Source organism: Gadus morhua, chromosome 22 (assembly GCF_902167405.1).
Source record: "Gadus morhua chromosome 22, gadMor3.0, whole genome shotgun sequence".
Taxonomy (NCBI): domain Eukaryota; kingdom Metazoa; phylum Chordata; class Actinopteri; order Gadiformes; family Gadidae; genus Gadus; species Gadus morhua.
In genome coordinates, this window is record NC_044069.1 from 16,313,013 (window position 1) to 16,333,361 (window position 20,349).

The window sequence follows — 20,349 nt, forward strand, 5'->3', positions numbered from 1 at the left end:
TGCACTGAGGCTATCATCGCCGCGGTAACAGTAATTATCACTGACATCACTTTGTGCACCCCTAATTAGTTGATCATTTGTCTGTTTGCCTGCAAAGGGGAGAGACCATTAAACCAAAACATGTTCAGGTTCGATATTTTTACACTGTCAAAATTTTGAGTGTCTTATTATTGTGACTTAAAGAAGTCGTCAATTGTTTTCAATCACTGTTAGTTTGCCTTAGTAGTTTGTTTGCAGCCAATTATTGCACCAGTCATACGGTTCAGTGGGTTGTGAATTATAGCATTTCCAAACCTCAACACAAAAAAAATCGATACCATCTGTTTATTTTAAAGTTTGTTATTTCAGGGGCTCGAACTCTTCATCCACGAAAAACCACCTTTTTTTTTGTGAGGGCCAATGCCCTCACACACGCACATTCACGCACACACACACACACACACACACACACACACACACACACACACACACACACACACACACACACACACACACACACACACACACACACACACACACACACACACACGTTCCCCTGGGCATGTCTTTCATGAAAGTGACTTAATATATACACATTTACACTGCCATGAATGGATGCAGATAACCTGTACATACACAACATTAAAACAACATGTCTTTAAGCTAAAACCAAAGGCTTTTTAAAAAACATCCAAAAAACGGTTATTATCTCCTACAAAACGGTTTGGTACCATCCACATTTTGAAGTGGATTGTCAACATCAGTGTGTAGGCTGCAGTTGTTTGCACTTAATTACCTTCTAAGCCTTTAGTATACCTAAACCTCGATGGGATCGATGAGATATAGACCCAGTTAGACCTGTATGTGTGCCCATCATTAGTTCATTGTGTCCATTGTGTAGCTCCGCTGTTCTGGCTGTATTGATATCCTTCTCATCTCCATTAGCCGGATTGCTCTGGGGAAACGTGAGGGGAGTAAGTCATATGGGACTAAAACAAATGCCAGGGGAGACAGGAGGTTGTTCTGTTCCAATGCTATTTTTAGAGGTTGAATCTTATGCTTAACGTTGCTTTGAACTGTGGTTTGAAGTATTCCCTAGACTTGCTCCAGCCTTGCTCGCAACCCCCGATGGGATGCAAATTACCGTTTTTTTTTTTTTTTTCTGAGTTCTTTTACTCAGGTACAGAGTTGGCATCTGAGGAAAGATGGCCGGAGGTGTTCCATGCGAACCCAAACCATGAACCTCTAGTGAACCTATCAGAGTTTCTTTAGAGATGAATGCATGGTGGTATTACCTTCTGCTTTAGTGGCCAGGAGAGCGAAAGTAAGCAATACAGTCAAGCCAGAGATGGGGACACTTCGATAAAGAGGCACAGGGAGGGAAGGCGACTGACCCGAGACGGAGAAGGAGAGAGTGAGAGAAACATGGACGTGAGACAAATCGAATATCTTCCAGTCCTGCACTTTGTGCACAGCGCTTTGATTCATTTTGACGCATCAATGGCCATGCCTGTTTGTGCATATCCACTTCTGCATATGCAAGTTTCTATGAGTGCATACAACAACAGCAACTGCACACCTTGACCAATTAGTCTCTTGGAAAGAACTGGTGGGAGTTCACCTCTATTTAACCTTCATTATAATGCGATTGAAACGCAGATCTCAGTGTTTGGTCTTCCCACACACAGTATGTTGTATCAGAATAGCAGCCTGGTTCGGTCTTGTCTTTGACCCTTGACTAGAATGCTTTTCAAACTTATTTTCGTCCATCCTTTCATTTACTCACTGCAAATGCGTCACGTGGATCAATACTCGCCGGCATTCAGAACATTTATTATAGCCCAGTTTGTTTTTGTTCACTCAGACCAGCTCAAGTTCAAGTTCAAGTTATTTTATTAGTCGAATCCACAACATAACAGGCAAAGTAGTCATAGCTGGCAATGCCATTTATGTGTTCCAAGCTCTCCTCAAAAAATACAAAAATAGCATAGAAGATAAAGAGCAACAACGTACAATGCAATTAAGAACCAAAAGTTTAAATAAACCTATAATATGTGTACAGTATATGTATATATATATATGTATAAATATATATGTACAGAATATTTATATATAACCATAACAATAATGTCATCTGATCTGCGTAGTGTAGTGGCATACAGGGAAAATGTTGTGAGATCAGTGTGCACAAATCACAACCACACAGTCAACTAAGCAAAGGCACAGTGTGATTGGCAGCGTAATGAAGTATTATTATACACATATACTAATAATAGTATTATAAACATACTACAGTGTGTGTGTGTGTGTGTGTGTGTGTGTGTGTGTGTGCGGGTGTGTGTGTGTGTGTGTGTGTGTGTGTGATCATTAGGGAATGGCGTACAAATTCACATCACTATGCATCATCGGATCCTCATAGCTATTGTCTCTCATGCATGATCGGATTGCATGATAATAATATAATAACATGCCAGCTGCTGCTAATGGCTGCCCTAAATCAGCACAGCATGTACCAGCTAATAACCAATCAGCTAACGACATGACCTCATGGGCACTTCTTTATTTGAAGAGAAAACTGGTCAACTGTGGAAAAAAAACTGAAATTGAATTAAATATACGCACATGTAAAAAAGTCGAGACTACTTCGTAAATTGTTGTTTTTTGTGTAATTATCGCATATGATGAATATGGAATTACTTGATTTATCATGCTTTGTATACATTCTTCTTGCACCTAGAGGTAGCTCCCTTCCTCTCTCAAATTTAGGGTGCAATCTTTGTTATCTAGTTTACATTTGAATCACCACTGTAAACAAGACGTGTATTTTCAATGACCCAGGCTCCCAGTTAGACGCTGAGAAACCCTTTTTGGTTCATGTGTCTTTGATCCTTTGATGTTTGTTCTATACAAAGTGACCCTCGAAGTCATTAACATTTGCTCTCATTGAAGACTGTATGGAAAGTCCTGCCTGTTTTTCTCCCTATGAACGTGCTCCATTATATGGAATACTTTGCTGAAACGCCGTACAATAAATCCTTTTTCTACAATAATTAAACAGGCCAAGCACATAGTCCATATTAACTGCATATGAATAGTTCAATAGGCCAACCACTCCTTGAGGTTTGGAGCTCCCAGTGCCAGGCCACAGTGTTTATGCAGCTGTTTGGTCAGAAACCAGCATGGAGCAGGTTCAGATCTAAATTGTGTCACACATACGGAGGCACAGTCAATTAACTTAATCTGCTAACAGTGCATTTCACTTACTCATACATGACATTTCAAACCAATTGCACTCAAACAATGTCTCTTTAATTTCGCCTACAGAATCGTTTAGCAAGATTGCCTCATGCTAATTAGCCATAAAAGCACCTTAAAAAGTTAAGCCAACAGACACATTCAACAGTATGCTCTTGGTTTTGCATTTATATAGGAAGGCTGTAGATTGATGATAGTTATCCCAAAAAAAGGATTACATTGCATGTTGTTTTTTTTATTACAAATATATTATTATACATATATCTGAGCTGGGGTGTGTTCATGAAGAGTGCCACCCTACAACATCTGGCAGTTGACGTATTGAACTTGTCAATCAGAAGGTAGAGATGAGGCAGGACAGAGTCTTGGAAAACAAGAGACAAGAGTGGACAGAGAGCAAATGAACCGGACAGGTGTTTGAGGGTGGTCGTTTCAGTCAGGCTGGATAAAGGACAAGAATAAAGCATTGCGTATGAGTCTAAGGTCTGCTCCTCATAAGGTTCTGCTCCTTGTTTGAAAAAATTAAAATAATAACCGTTGAGTGAGATGAATTAGGTGATGACGACATGATGTAAAGTCAACAAAACAAGGAAAGCTATATCACTATAAAGTTCAACCAATTTGCCCAATTTATACATGTATCATAGAGCTGACCCAATGTCGAGTATACTAGAATAACCTACCGACTAGGGATTGCTCCATTTTGTTACCTGCGCGGATCTGTTTTCGTTTATAGATACGGGAACCAGAAATGATCACCAGCACATCAACAAAATCGTAATCACGGCATTGTGTTTGAGTGTCGTGTGCGTGTCTTCATACAGCAGAGGTTTAAAGGGGATAAGATCTGTGGTTTCGCTTTATAGCGTTCCTATGTCCAAAGCCTCTTCGACAGGCGCCTTAAGGATCAATCTGTCTTCCTTCAGATCCCCAGAGATGTCATGGAGGCACAGGGCCACTAAACAGATAGCCACTTCCCACACCACGGCTCTATACCAGGCCTCAGAGGAACACACTAAGATGGTGTGTGTGTGTGTGTGTGTGTGTGGTATGGGAACACATTACCTTCAGATAGAGGGGTCAGATTTGTTTATTTATGAGCTATTGGATTGCTAACAATTAACGTCAGGAAAATACATTCTAATCTTTTCAATCAGATTTGCTGTCTGCCGGTGGTATGGGCACCAAACTATAAGTGCGGAAGAAAAAGATTTATTGGAGGCACCAGTAAAGGTAATCAATGGAAGGCAGCATCTCGAGGATTAGGGAACTATTGGAAATCCCTTTTTGATCATACACATCTCAGATAATATGTTCACTGTGACCATTGTTAAACCTGCCATGCATGTTTGTTTTCCTTTGATGTAGCCTACCACACATTCTGTAAACCGTTTTAGTGAAGCATTTCCAGCTCATCAAAAATAACCATATCTCTCTTTTAAAGATCCATTTGCTTTTGAGAGCCTTTTTTTTAAGCTTTTTTGTCTTCTTTTGAACCTATAATTGGTGCATTTTTATACCACAAGCGGTTAGGCAGCACGATGAGCACTTTAAACATAATTTTGTAGAACTTGTTTAATTGTATGTCTGTGTGTTTAATGCTAACTTATTATCTTATAGTGTATAGTCCATTTATTATATCAGTGCTTGTAACTATAGGCGCAGATGCATGTTTATACCATCTACCCTCAACTGAGGTTCTTTTTTATGTGGGTATGACGGTGGGCATGCAATTTCCATTGTTATGGATGCAATAAACTTGACTTTGACTTTAACTTTGCATACTTCTGTTTGGCTTATTTGTTGATACTAATTGATGTGAATATTAATTCAAATGAATGCAGACCTTAATTTTACATGGATAGATACATTTGTAATTTCAGTTTATTGGGGATTATTTCTGAGGAACTTAGTATTCCCGTCCAAAGCTGTGTATGAACACTCCTAGGAGAATGCATGTACACTAACCGTATACTATTATAATGGGCTTGATGATGATTGTAAAGTATGGGAGATTTGTAGCATGTAGTTTGATACATACTAAGGGAAATAACAACAGTGAGTCAAGTCAAGGACGTTTGGGGTTGATCTGGGAACTAGAATAAGAGTTCTTATGATTATTCTTTGATTAACATTTTATAAAAAATGGTATACTGTTACTACAACATTATGGAGCTAATTGTATTTTATTTTGCTTGCTATTAAGTATTTGACTTTTTTTTATTGTGTAGCATGACTATGTGTTGATGAGCTGGTTTTATTTTACTCATAGCCTCTCCAACTTGCATTTTCCTTTTAGAGCTGAGTTGGCGTAAGTGGGCGTTTCCTTACAGGCCACCGTATGATGTCGTGGCGTTAGCAGGCTATAACAAGTTGTTCGTGTTGTTCGGATCTGATTAAGCTAAACGAAGTATTTGGTCGGAAATAGTTTAAACGTAAGATATCGTTTGTGATCAAGGAGTCAACATGAGGCGCGCTGGTTTAGGTAAGATAAAATAATATGTGGTTTTCATCTCATTTTGAGGCTGAACGTTAGCACTACTGTTGCCTTACTGCCAATGTTTGCTAGCTTGTGTTGTGTTGTTATAATAGTTGACTGTCTTTAATAGGCGAAGGGCAACCCGGCAACTATGTCGCAAGTGGTTACAGTGTACATGAAGAAGAAAATGAACATTTACAAGAGGGTCTTCGAGCGAAAGTCACAGCCTTAAAGAGTGTAAGTAGTTCTAGTTTCTGTCTGTTAGCATACTGGAGGCTCAGGAAGCAAACAGCCTGAGATCATTGACGCATCACTCACATCATGATCTGTCGCCTCACAGCTGACCATCGACATCGGAACCGAAGTGAAGTACCAGAACAAAATGCTGGATGATATGGTGAGTGTGTGATGTTGTCGTGTATTAAATTACCCACAATCAATTACCCACAGCTACTTGAAGGGTCTTTTTTTTTTAAATCAAGATCTGGGCAATACTTACCATGTCTTACTGTACCTCCCAATGTAGGATACAGACTTTGATTCGACGGGTGGCTTGCTTGGCGCAACCATTGGAAGAGTGAAGCAGCTCTCCAGAGGCAGCCAGACCAAACTACTTTGCTATATGTTGCTTTTTTGCTGTTTTGTTTTCTTTGTCCTATACTGGTTTATTAAGCTGAGATGATAACTTATTTATGTACCTCCCTTCCCGTTGCATTTGACTCCACATTCATTTCCATGACAACCCACCTTTGTCTCAGGCCAAAGATGTGAATGGTTATTCAGAAAGATTGATGTTTTTTCCAATTACTCAAGCGAAGGACCAGGGTCGCCTTGAATTTATCGGACATGTTCACCTCATAAATGAAGAACATAGATAAGTAATAATTACTGAAAAAAGCAAATATTCTGTAGAACCAAATTGGCTGTCTATTAATTATATTAGCATATAGATTAATAAATTGGTGCCAATATGTGGAAACAATGAGAAGATAGATACGTCCCATTGTAATATCCAGGAGAAACTGATATGTAGGCATGGTTAACCCTAACGATAGTTTTTTTTAATTCTTTATAACCCGGAAGTGTTTGGATTCCATTATCGACGAGTTAATTTTAAGAAAGAGGAAATAGGATTTTGGAATATGTACAAACTATTACTTTCTATTGATGTATCGGTAATTCTTTTGTCATTTCAACATTGTATTTAATTGTAAATAAACAATCAGTTCTCATGGTAATCTGTTGGTTGGTTTTGTTACGAAAGATGACGCCAAAGAATTATAGCCAAAAGTTTATTTTGAACAACTTTAGTCTGTTTAACATTAGAAAACTCATGAGCCTTCATACAGCATTTGTCTTGGATTAAAATGCAGTTATTACAAACTATTTATAACATATTTGTAACCACATGGTTAGATCATTTACCTTGGTGGACTGAACCAGTACAGGCCAAAATTATTTTTATGCTTACATTATATTCTGCTTTTACCTTTTCTTATGATCTGTCCTTTCATTTATGGCAGACTAGCTGGGAGGGTTTGCATAGATCCTAATTGTACAACATCATCTTCACATAAAGATCACCAGATGTCTGACGTTCCACTCATCAGATTTATTGATGGAACAGAACCATACATAGAAGCACTGTCGTGGACCTGTTGCAGCTATTCTACACAGAGATACACTTTGTTTCATTGCAAATTTCTTCCAGAATACCTCACTAATGCAAGACAATCAAACATGACAATCACAATCACACAATCACTGTGCTGCTTCATTGAAAATAAACCTGGTTACACAAATATTTGTAAATTGCACTTCAGTGATTTTGTAGAAATCCGGGTCTCGGGGAAAGAGGTATTTGTGATGGTGTGTCACGTCAATGATGAGGTCACTTAGGCAGGGTGTCCATGTACTTGCATATGATTCCCAACATTACCTCATCTGCCCCGCCACCAATGGATATTAACCTGGAGTCTCTGTGGGATAAATACGACATATTTTTAACCGTTGGACAACAGCCGAATTGGGTGATTACCAAATACACCCATTTTTGTATTCTTAGGAGTGTAAAACCAAAAAATAATGAAAGCATTTATTATATTTAGAAAACTGTCAACACTTCCATTAGCCTTTCCATGTCTATTAATATATATTATTTTTAGGCTCCATCGGCATCCAGAACATGTTTTTCTTTCTCCTTTAGGCCTAATGGTACAAATGGTAATTTAAATTTGGGGTTTGGTGTGGTTTCAGTGTTAGGATCTAGGCACCCTGCTATTGGTGGAAAATTGGACACCAATTTGTGACCAATCACAATGCCTCTGGCAGGTATTGGTTCTGCCCGCTGTAGTTTCACTTTGTGGGTTCTACCACTAACCCTGATGAAACCGGAGGTTCAACTTCTGGTTTTGCTAGCCAAACAGCCCCAGACTATATTAATACCCAATCAATAGATGGCGCAATAATGTAAAAGTTGAGCTTGAAGACCTTCAACTTCAGAAAGCGAATGAAGAGCTGTAGCTCAATGTTTAAGCAGGTACTTTTGTATTGTGGAGAATTTAAAATGTATGCTAAATGACTAAATTATAAAACCTCTTAAAGTAGCTATTATACAATATATTATAGCCCATCTTGATACAATTATGTGTAAGTGGCTATTAAACTGTCAAAAAGCACCACTGAAACTGCTTTTGAAAATACAATCTTCCAGGTGACTTTCAAAGTCTAATGTCTGAGAAATGTACGCTGAAGAACCATCGAACAAACGTTTATGTTGTCTGCTCACCGGTAAAAGCGGCTGACCAAGACGTCGTTGGTGAAGCCCATGCCCCCCCAGTACTGGAGGCAGCTATCCCCCAGCTCCCGCGCCAGGCGGCCAGCCTTCAGCTTGGCCATGGACGCCAGCTTGGTCACATCGTTGCCCTTGATGAACAGCGCTGCAACAAACAGAGGACAGACAGATAGAGCGACAGAGAGCGACAGAGAGAGAGCCAGAGAGACGGAAAGAACAACGGGGGAAGAGTTAAGATTACAAATGACACTGTTATGACGGAAGACATAAAATGGAGGGCAGAGGTGATGAGACAGAACAGGATGAATTCAAAGCAGCGGCAGCGTTTTCTAAGGTTCACTTCTGATCAGATACGGACAAAAAATTATATGTTTTTTCGTTTGTTTCGCTCTCAGGTGCTTTCTGTCAATAGGGCTTGACAAAACAGAATGCATCGTGGGATGTTCTGTGGACGATACTCCTCCATATGCTGAGAAATCAAGGGAGTTGTTGTAATTTACAATCAATTCTGTAAATATTGCATAACAGAGGCTAAAGAATACTTTGTTTGGCCACATCCCGCATGAGACATCCTTTGGTTTCAAACGCAGTTTCAAACACAACAATTTCTCCCCATAATGACCAATCATTTTGCAATGGATGACAAAATAATGACCAAAAAAACATTATTACCAGTACAAATAACATGTGGACTGCGGATAGCAAGAAAGGTAGACACGCACGCATGAACGCACGCAGGCAGGCAGGCAGGCACGCACACAAACACACACACAGACACACAAAACACCTTTGTTCTGCCACACAAGAGGCCCTTGCCAAACAGCTGGATTATTGTGCTCAAACGCTGCCAGTGGGATCTGAAGTGGGTCAAACACAGCAAGACAACGGTGGACCGCAGACCTCTGGCCGACGCGTGCACCCCCTCATCCCCCTAGTGAATCACAAGCCCCGGGAGAGCAGTAGCCCGGGCGGTGTCTCCTCTCCCTCATAGCGGCGGGGGGCCTGGCCCTCGGACCAGTGGTCCAGGGTTAGGCGTTAACCCTAACCCTACCCGGGGAATGGTTACAATGGGCACTTTATGAAAAATCAATGGCAGGCTAGAATGTTTTGTGAGTCCTATTGGTTTGGTTTTTCTGTTTGATTAGGCGGGTTTTTTGCCGATGTGTAATTAGGATTCATATTTAGATTCTTTGTCGATGATGTATGGATGACACCTGGTAACAACACCGACGTGGGCATCGCTTCTTTAATGGCAATAATCAAGCACCATCACTTCACTTGAAACCTCCTTTCTGTGTCTTGATGACATGGTGATGAGGGACAGGAGTGACGTACAAGGCTCTGTCTTGTCCCATTGAAATATCTATAAGAGGGCCTGATAATGTTGTGGCAAAGGTGTCCCAACGCCCGTTCGAAAAAAGGAACAGTGTTCAATCCCCGAATTCAGCACCCTACCTACAATCATCCTTGAGCAAGATACCCTAACCCCTTCCCCCTTCACAACCTGGATCTGAATTTTCCACAACCCACTGAAACCCTCCTACAAAACGAGGGAAGAGTGAACACAAAGTGGATGGTGTGAATCCCACACGGTGTGAATGCCCACCTGTAGCACGGTGCAGGAGGGAGCGTAGCAGCTCCACCTCCGTCTGCAGCTCGGCCAGCCGGAAATGCACCGTCTGGTGGTGGAGCACGGGCATCTTGAAGATCTTCCTCTGCCGCGTGTAGTCAATGGTCTCCTGGATGACAATGTCCATGGTGGTCAGGGCTGGAGGCAGAGGGGAGGGGGAGAGGGCAGGGGCCGTTTGAGGAGACTATTTCTTTCAGAATTGACTTTGTAGTAATAGTGTCACCAAGAAAAAATTTAATTCCTGCATTCAATTCTGTGTGTGTGTGTGTGTGTGTGTGTGTGTGTGTGTGTGTGTGTGTGTGTGTGTGTGTGTGTGTGTGTGTGTGTGTGTCTGTGTGTGTGTGTGTGTGTGTGTGTGTGTGTGTGTGTCAAGACCACACTGTACAAATGTCCTTAAAACTGGGCGGACCGACTTGACAGGAAATGCTGCAGAACACTAATGAGTGAGCAAGACTTGATTATCCTCGGGCTAGAACTACTAGAATAGTGGCGGACAAGGGGGTCTGGGGGAGGGTGACCTGAGCTCTCAGGGCTACACAGTGCTGTCAGGCAGGATGTACTCTCCCACCCGTTCCTCATTTTACAGCAAGGGGGATTTACACAGTAATGCATCCCTGAATACCCTGAGAGTGACCTGACGTGGAGGAGCAGGGAGGAGAAGAGATTGAGGTAAGAATATGAGCAAGCACGCATGGGAGGTGTAGTTAGAGGTAGCCAGGGCTTACTAGAGTAAGAGGGGTGGGGGGGATCACTCACTGTTGGCCACCGCCCAGAGTCTCTCTTCCTGGAACTGGAGCATCTGATAGGTGAAGCCCATGCCCTCCTTGCCAATGACGTTCTTGCTGGGCACGCGGACGTCATCAAAGAAGACCTCGGCGGTGTCTGATGACCTCATCCCCATCTTGTCTATTTGGCGGGCGATATGAACGCCTACGGGCACCAAGGGGAAAACTGATGAAGAGGCAGGCCTCGCACTGGACTGGAGTTTTAATTAAAGTACACTAGGTTGAATGAGGAATGCTGGAGGCTTTCTGAAAGGAAGAGCTTCTTTGGAAAGCGGACGGTTATGTTTTGAAAGAGGGTGATGTTGAAAATGAGTAACGTGCTGTAAGAGCGTTGCAAAATTAAACCGAACCAACCGAAAACGATTTGGGTAATAAATGATTTTGCCAATGTATTTGGTTTGCTGCATTACATTCATTTAGTCCCATTTAATTCATATTTTTGTATTGAAAAGGCTGTGCACCCAAGAGTAATGAGAAAATGCTCTATAATTGTAGACAATTTACCATTTAATTATTGTAAAAATAGCTGTTTTTTTTTGTTTTTTTTCAATTGTATTATGAAAAATAAAGTAGTGGTCAGCATTTACACTAATCAAGACAAATACAAAAACAAACTATCCAATTTATAAGAAAATACGAGAACCACTGCCCATGTTGTAAAGTGGTCATTATCTTCCCACCGTTATCAAACATAAGTGGCTTTATTGCAGACATCCATCAAAAGATTGTTTGGTTTAGCATCAGTGTTAATGCACTTATTTGCATCACAACATTTGTCCGGTGCTGTAAAATATCCATCCACCAACAACAACAACAACAACAACTTCAGTCGATGACATTGATCTATCGCGAGCGTTCTGGTGAAAACAACACAGATTATTTTTTTACCGGGCAGATCCATGGGCAGACAGATGAGTGATTTATTGCGGTGCGGCGGCCCGTCACTGGTGTTGGCCAGCAGACACATCCAGTCCGCCTGCGTGCCATTGGTGGTCCACATCTTCCCCCCGTTGATCACGTACTCGTCCCCCTGCCTCACAGCCTTGGTCATGATACCTGCGGTAAGGAGAGGACAGAGCGTGTGGCGGGACGGATACGCAGAGGGAGACAAACAGGGTGTGAGGCCGTCTGCCGATTGCCAGTGTGGGTGGATGGATGGGTGGGTGAGGATGGAGTCAACCTATCCCCAGAGCCTCTGAAATGTAACCACAACTCATCTCTACCCGTCTCGACGGAGAGTGAGCGTATACAATGGGAGTCAGCTCCCACATGAAGCAAATAGTGTGTATAGGCAAATGTTATCATTGCATGGTCAAAAATAAAGCTACTTTTTTTCTAATGGATGATTAGTTTCCGTAGTGCTCCTTGAAACAACAGGATGAGAGGAAGGAGGACCTTCAGTGCTGATGAAAGGAAACGGTCAGATCATTGAAGACGATAAAGGAACGGCCAAGGGACGTACTTGATACATCGGATCCAGCCCCCACCTCGCTCACTCCCAGACAGGCCACTTTGTCTCCCAGGATGGAGGGCAGCAGGAACTCTGTCTTCAGCTCATGTGAACCAAACCTGCCCACACAAACGCACATTCTAAGAGCTCTCTCGCCGTCTCTCTGCCATCTATAAAATTATGCAGAGATGCTAATTTTGCGATTAATAGGGTGCTTAATGGTGTGTCGACACAGGTTAATGGGGTCTTTAAAGCATTTTAACAAACTTATTTTTTATTCCATTCAGCAGAAAGTTATTTACTGTTGAGGAGAGTGCCTCTGCATTGTGGCTCTACTTGCTGATTGTGATAAGCAGTTTTACATGCACAGCCTCAAGTGCAGCCCTGCGACCTGATGAATTAGAGGCCATTTCTGCTTGGCGTAAGGCATATTTTAGGATTACAAGTTGCTGTGTAGCCTTTGAAGGGTGAGCAGAGAGCCTCAGGGGTGTGTGGCAAACAACAACAAGGTTCCATTACAAGGATGATTGGCAAAGATAACGTACTGTACATCGCTTATTGGCACACACACACACCAACGTAACCGCGCCCTCGTCATTTCTTTTGATTTGCGCAATTGGTTCTGCGTACCAAAGTTCAATAGATTGTGAAATACATCACATTTATTTCTCAAGCGCTATGCCTACAGTGTGTGAGTCATCGGCTTTCCCTTCGAACATGAGCTAACAGCGCGCATGCGTTCAGTGGGCACCTGGCCAGCGCCGGAGTGGCCATGTCCGTCTGGACGCCGATCGCCATGGGGATCCCTCCGCAGCGGATGTTACCCAGCTCCTCCGAGACCGCCACGCTGTAGCTGAAGTCCAGGCCCAGACCCCCATACTCTGAAACACACGGCACACAAAACACGCACACACACAGTGGAGTTGCCGAGGGTTGCTTTGCTGAACGTCAAATACAGCAGAATCCCCCAATAAATACGCAAACATGCAACATTAACTGAAAACACAATTACTTTTTGTAATTGGAAAAAAATATTCCTCCTAACAATAAGGATTTTTGGGCTTTTTTGTCCATGATGGCTCATATCGAATGAGGTACATCGTTGTTTATATAAAGCTTAGATAACTTCGAATTGATAAAACAGCACACTAATTAAGAAAATCATCGAAAGTAATGAGAGTCATGTTGCAGTCCATGTTCTCGTACATGTCTGTAGATATTTGTGTCATTGTGTTATTATGTTTAAATGTTTAAATAAAAAAAATAATAATAAAAAAAAAGAGAGTCATGTTGCAGTCCAACCGTTTATCATAAGCCTATCTAGCCTATTCAAGTTGGGACTTATTCAATGCATACGTCAATGTTGTTGTGGCAAACATATCCAAAAGGGTCTGCATTGATTGTTTGCAAGGAGGTTAACGACTCTTCCCATCCATTTGTCATGAATACAATCACGCTCATTTCAATTATGGTGCAGAAAAATTAATTTACCCAAACCAATGCTTGCAAATGACTGAAATTAAATTATGGAGCCATCATAGTGTGTGTGAGAGAGAGAGAGAGAGAGAGAGAGAGAGAGAGTCCATTGCAAAACTAGATTAGCTACATTTAGAGCACATCTTAAAGTGAGATGAGTTTTTATCCCGAAAGGGTATATTGTCAATTGGGGGGGCACAATAGGAGATTAGGGGACAGTACATCTTTGCTTATTACGGGTTAATTTTTATTTATTTTTTCAGTTCTATAGTGTTGACATGACCTGAGACTGACGACAATCAGACTGACGAGAGGGACCAGGTTTAACATGGAAGGTTGGGTGGGGGGGATATAAAGACAGGAAACAGACACAGCTGCATGGCGATAAGGCTCAGATGGTCCTGGAAACCCTGCGGTGGATCATGTGGACAAAGGGAAGCGCAGAGCTTTCACCCACTTTCATCAAAACAGCTGCCCCAGCGGGCCAGCATGGAAGCAAAGGAGAACGCTGACACGCAACAAATGCTGCCTGGCATATTTCCTTTATTCAACCTTTAATATTCAGGTTGAATAAAGTCTAATGGGGGTTGTGACAGCTCTTCTGCAAGAGACCAGGAAGAGAGAGACCAAACAGAGAGACCAGAGGGAAAGAAAGCAGGGAAAGAGACACCATAGAGACAAGAGGGAGAAACCAGAGTGAGAAAGAACGGATAGAGAGAGGGACCAGGGAGCGAGAGACCAGAGAGAGAGACCAGGGGTACAGCAGAGAGAGACAAACAAGAGGCACCAGAGAGAAAAAACAGGGAGAGACCAAAGAGTAGATAGAGAGAATAGAGAATAGAGAGAGTCACCCAGAAAAGACCAGCGAGAGAGAAATCAGGACAAGAAAGACAAGAATAAGAGAGCGAGAGAGCGAGAAAATGTGAAATTATATAGTCAAGATGTTCATCTAATTGTGGATAATCTTCTATGACATTCTATTCTCGTCGTCTCCATCTGAGGTGAAAGTATGTCAGTTATGCATGGAACTAGGCTGACATGCCTACATTAGAAAGTGATCCTGCTGATTAACGATATGGCGGGGGCTTGATGGCCTTCATTAGCAATGTCTTTGCGGAAGTAGACAACAAATCCAGTGGGTTCACGCATTAAATTATAGGCCAAGGACTGTCGGCCTATGAATCATTATGTACCGAGCGATTCATTACGGTAAACAACCTGTACTGTAAACTTTTAAAGTTGGACAATGTAGAAAGGAAAAAGTCAGCATTTTAAAGTCAGGATTTTAAAAATGATAAGAAAGACAGAGGTGTGATTCATAGTGTACTCCAATATGGCAACAAAACTAAGAATTAAGTAAATATTATTAAAGAAAATCTTTGCAAATCACTCAAACCTCTAAACAGAGAAAGAGCGAGAAAGGGCCAACGCCAGGTGCTGTGGAAAGAACAGATAAAACACAGCCAGGGGAGCCATCCCCCGTCATCCCCGTTGACCTCCCGACCAGGTTCCCATGGCAACACTTCCTGTCCTCTTGTTTTCAGAAGGGAGTATCTCCATGAACAGGATGCATTCATATTCCCTACTCCTTATTGTATATAAACGGTTATACGTGGAAAGCACGTCTTTGAGGACAGGACATGTCAACAGAGCTGTCGGTCTCATTCTCACATGGAACAGGGGAGGCTCCTCAGTGCATCGCTGTAATCCCGGGTGTTCTTGTGCGTGCACAAGAACATTTTGCCATGTTGATTAAAGATGTAACCAGTAGGGATTGGTCGGTCGCGAACGATTCAAACGAATCCCGAAGGTGAATGACGAGAACTGATTCCCAAAACAAGAGAACTGATTCTTTGATTATTTTTTTCTTTTAACATAAAACAAAAATATGGTCACGTAAATAAAATATACAAACGAACAGAGCTCCGTCTCCCCGCAACATTATATTGATTGAGTATAAAACTTTCTCGAAGATTCAGCCAATGAGAGTACTACAGCAGGTAGCAGTCGCGCTGCCATGGCCCATGGGTAAACAAATGACAAGGCACCGCCACACAAGTGAACTAACGATCGCTGTAGGCTTCAATATCATGCAAGTACTTTATACGCTTTATTTTGCTCTACAACACAATTGCATGCTTTAATAAAGTATTGTTTTTTACTACCATGGAAACGGTCGAACTGCGTCGTATAGACCAATGCAATAGAAATGTGCTTTTTTTGTTTGCTGAGCGCACCGTGACTAAAAACTTTTTTTCGTTTCTGTCATATACCCCAATGACAGAAACCGCACTGTTCAATTCGGTGCGGCTTGGCGCAGCTCAATGACGGCTGGCGTTTCGACCGCCGACAGTACCCTTATGGTAGGGCAGGCTGTGAAAAAGCCTTAATTGGTGGGCGCAGCCAATACTTATAAGCAAATGACGTAATCTGACTTAAAGAACGAATCAAACAAACTAATCAAACTAACTAATCAAACGAACGAATCGTGATAGTGAACGGAACTGAAAGAACTGATTCCCGGAAAATAATCGTTTTGCTCATCCCTAGTTACCAGCCATGCTCGCTTTCTTGTAAACCCCCCCCACTGTGTCTTTGAAAACACAATAATACTCAACAAGCTTAAAAGGAGGTAATTACGTTGAATTTGTAATAAACTATTTCCCCAGAATTTATATTTGTCAATGGACGTAGCAGCATGTCCTGCAACAATGGAAACAAATAACGATAATGTCAACAATGAATACCTTTTTCTGTCAAAGTTTGAATCTAAATGATGATAATGCACACGTTTCCTAATAGTCCAATTGCCTGAAATGACTGCTAGTTCTTCGGTCAGGATATTGGGTTATCATCTCAGGACGGGCCAATTCTCACAGCACTAGGCCCACTTCAAAATGAGCATAGTCAAATTCCCATCTGTTAATCCAGTGCGTCTTCATACCATTTCCTTGGCCCTGCCTTGCCGCCTAATCCTGACAACTAATTCTTAAGGGATGTGCACTCAGCACATTCTTAATCCCCCCACCTCCTTCTGTTTACCACAATGACCCCTACATTTACAGGGGATTTTATTTCCCTCTTCCCACAGTTCACCATACTTACACACAGCCTTGTTTGATTTTACAAACCACAACATTCAAAAGGCTACTGAATGCGTTGGGCCCCATGCCTGGCCCCAGCTGCCTGCACCATCTGGAGAGACCATAACAGGATGACAGGTGGGGTGGGTTGCAACCTGCGACCCTCTCATAACCCAGAGATCTTGGGCGACACACATTCTCAACTGAGCCCACTATAATGGAGAAAATATCACATATAGGAGAACAACGCAAACCCTATAGAGGACTAGGACCACAAACTAAACCCATCTCTGGTTCTAATTTCCTACTTTATTGGTTTGTTTTAAAACCAACCAACGCAACATTGTTAAACTCGAATCATGGTTGTGAGTGTATGCCTCTATGAGATGATTGGGATTATCGTGCTATTCTCAAAAGCCGTACCTGCTCTGCTTTACTTATTGCAGAAATGCGATTTGTATGCACTACAATGCCTGGTGCCAGACGCATTGTCCTCCCAATCCTCTAAAGTAAAAAACTATTTATTGGGCGATTGTTTATTGCATTATAAATGCCTAAGGTAGGCAGACAGAATCTCTAAGTGATACAGGCACTGCAGCAACAGAAGCAGAAAAATGTCATGACAATCCTGATGTTTTCTGAATTTGGTGATGGCCACAACAAAAAACAAAAACAAAAGCTGAAATTTTTTTCTTTTCTTTTCACCCCTTAGCTGGCTGACATTTTCCAGCCTTATGTCAAGATGCAGAGCAACCTACCGGAGTTTCACCCTAAAAAATGAAAAAGCGGTTAGGGTTATCATTAGAACTAAAATCCTTAGCTTTCAACATTCAGTTCCGATATTTTTGTTTTCGATGTCAACATATCATTTCAACATTCGACTTCTGCAGAATATGGACAAGACAGATCATAGTTGTCTTACCAACTGGTTTGTTGACCCCTAAAATGCCGGCGTTCCCCAGGATCTTGAAGATTCTGTGTGCAGGAAACTTCCCCTCTGCCTCCCACTGGTCCACATGTGGGTTGATCTCCTGGTCAATGATCTACAGTAGAAACACAACAGTGATCGTGGGTGTGTGTGCATGTGTGATTAAATATATATATATTTTTTACATCTTAAGCATGGAACCTGATGTCTTTTGGGTGACATATACACATAAATAATTCAAAACCTGCCTATGGACTGGGATAACACCCGTAGAGAAAATGTTTGTGTGTGTCTTCCATCCAAACATTCTAAGAACTGTGTCATGTTCTTAAATCTGTGAATACCAAAGTCGTAGACAAGAGTTTATGTCAGCCAAGGATACGTCCACTATGATTAGACTTGGCTTGTGGCATTACATACATAGACAAGTATTCACAGCCTTCCGCTACTGAGCTTTCCTGAGAATGGGTTCAGATAAAGGAGCCTTGAAGGCTGACTCATTTTGGAAGCCTGGAAGTACTCTGAAGCCCCTTGGAACAGCACTTGTGGGGGAGACTGCTTTGCTGTGAAACACATTGTTGCATCTCTGTCTGAATGAGCTGCTTTGCTGTATGGAATATACATACCCCTTTTGTATGTGCCTTATTCTAGATCTATGTGAGATATGGTATTTGTGACGTTTGAATCAATGCAATGTGTTTTTTTTTGCGATGTAAGCTTGTATACACCTAACATCGAAAGACGATACGTTTACTTGAGATGGTGAGCCCACTAAACAGATTGGCTAGAATGTGAGTCAACAAATAAGAGTATGAAAGCTTTGTTGGTGTCCTGCAAAAGGTTGAGGTTACTCATCTTTTTGTCTGAGAGCCAATCAATGCCAGAGAAAAGAGAATAATGATGCTATTGGAATGTTTTTTTAGATTGTAACATTCTCGGCCCTGAATTGAATTGATTTGTGGCAGAGCAAAAAAAACTTTGGGAGTTCCGAGTACCATCATGAATACAGAACCTTAAAGAAAATGTGTACTGTAATAGTGCTGTACAATTACAAAACAATGTCAATAATGCTTTGTTAAACAGAAGCAGCAGACCAAGCGTGGACTAGTCCGGTCTATCGGTATGTTTCTGTGGAAAACACACCACTATTAACTAGATGTGAGACAAAATATCGATTCAGCGATATATTGTCACCCTTCTTCGTGTGATACGAGAAACGATACACTTGCACCCAATATCGATAGATTGGAATCTTAATGGAACCCGGGTCGCTTCGGTAAGGACTGAGCCTTAATGGTACGCTCTACCCAGTGAACTACTGGGGCGCCCCAGATATTGATATTTTAATTGATAAAATAAGATGCTCTAAAAAGATTTCCCTACTCCCAGCGTTGCTACTTCATTGCTCCTCGAGGCAGTTTGAAAGAGAACCAGCAATAAATTGATTTTCCAGGCATTTGTTTTAAAGGAATTCCTATTTTAAGACTTGGTGAGTAAGGTGTACATATTCTACAACATTTTGGATTAAGAGAATGACATTTTGGGGGTTTAGGAGTGGGTTATGTATTGTACAAACTCACCTTGGATAGCTCTGACCTTGAACATTCAGGGAAGGATATCCTGTAACCCTCATCTGGGCCATAACTTTAGCACACTTTTCCAGAAACCTTTGGTCTTTCCGCTAATGCTCGTTTGTTGCAGAGCATCTCCCCTTGTGGGCCAGTTTATTTAAAACTACTGTACATCCTATGTGGCTTTACTTACAAGTCAAGCTTCCTCCCATTTAAAACATCCTTGATTCAGTAAATTAAATTAGCCTTCGTTTATCCTCTGAAGGCGCCGGTTGGATGAAATGTTAATATGCAGCAAGACGACCCGGCGCCCAGCTATATTTTAACGGATGTCTACGAGGGGAGGAAAGTGTGGTTGAGTCATGGTTTGCCTTTGTTTGTGTATGGTGTATTGTTCTTGAATTTTTATCGTAAATTGATTACAGGGAAAACTGCCAGTAAAATACTAGCCCTTCAATGGGAAGCCTAATCACAGTGGTAAGTGACTGGTAAGTTAGTGGTAAGGCAGTGAGTGATCACAATGCCTTTGTTTACTTATCTTTTATTAAAATAAACGTACTACATTAGTATAACGAATATAGTCTGTAGTCCTCAATGTCACTTAAGATGAAAACGCTTGAACTATCATATCATTGGGGAAGCGTATATTGTTACTGGGGTAACGTCAACACAATTACATAAACTTGACCCCTCACCTACTTGCTTTCACTGTCTGGTGCGAGTACGTGAAGTAATTAGGAAATGAATACTGTTTAATATTCCACTTTCAATTGTTGTTTCCTTTTACCGTTTCTTTTTACAAGTCCACGTCTAACCTTTATGAATGTTGTCATGTTGTATAAATCATATGCTCTCTTTTCCATACCTTTTTGATGGACTCCTTTAATGCAAAATGCTCTGGCGTGTAGATCAAATGGTC

The 20,349-nt window shown here is 41.6% G+C and overlaps 2 protein-coding genes across 3 annotated transcripts in view; one reads left to right on the plus strand and one right to left on the minus strand.

The window, feature by feature from the left end:
- Positions 1–5,536: 5,536 nt before the first annotated feature.
- On the plus strand, positions 5,537–6,951 carry bet1 (Bet1 golgi vesicular membrane trafficking protein). Its single transcript, XM_030346836.1, has 4 exons — positions 5,537–5,719; positions 5,844–5,950; positions 6,054–6,110; positions 6,240–6,951. The coding sequence occupies exons 1-4, from the start codon at positions 5,701–5,703 to the stop codon at positions 6,393–6,395; spliced, it is 339 nt and encodes a 112-aa protein (XP_030202696.1). The 5' UTR covers positions 5,537–5,700; the 3' UTR covers positions 6,396–6,951.
- A 348-nt stretch (positions 6,952–7,299) lies between these two features.
- The window catches only part of zgc:85777 (acyl-CoA/acyl-ACP dehydrogenase), a 13,230-nt gene continuing 180 nt past the window's right edge, over positions 7,300–20,349 (minus strand). The window contains exons 1-9 of one of the 2 annotated variants that reach the window (XR_003974523.1): positions 20,296–20,349; positions 17,854–17,974; positions 13,124–13,253; positions 12,385–12,491; positions 11,811–11,978; positions 10,894–11,067; positions 10,114–10,275; positions 8,502–8,756; positions 7,300–7,692 (exon numbers count right to left, since the gene is read on the minus strand). The exon at positions 20,296–20,349 is cut by the window's right edge and continues 180 nt beyond it. Coding sequence is in view for 1 of the 2 variants with exons in the window: in XM_030346834.1 (XP_030202694.1) it covers positions 7,605–7,692; positions 8,502–8,652; positions 10,114–10,275; positions 10,894–11,067; positions 11,811–11,978; positions 12,385–12,491; positions 13,124–13,253; positions 17,854–17,974; positions 20,296–20,349 (1,155 nt within the window). In the remaining variant the exon portion in view is untranslated. The remainder of the gene's footprint in view (positions 7,693–8,501; positions 8,757–10,113; positions 10,276–10,893; positions 11,068–11,810; positions 11,979–12,384; positions 12,492–13,123; positions 13,254–17,853; positions 17,975–20,295) is intronic. The other variant, XM_030346834.1, reaches the window with a different exon arrangement.

Excerpts from the sequence above, each read along its gene's own strand:
- bet1 (XM_030346836.1), top strand. Across the intron at positions 5,951-6,053 it reads AAGTCACAGCCTTAAAGAGT|CTGACCATCGACATCGGAAC; the intron begins GTAAGTAGTTCT and ends GTCGCCTCACAG. Across the intron at positions 6,111-6,239 it reads ACAAAATGCTGGATGATATG|GATACAGACTTTGATTCGAC; the intron begins GTGAGTGTGTGA and ends CTCCCAATGTAG.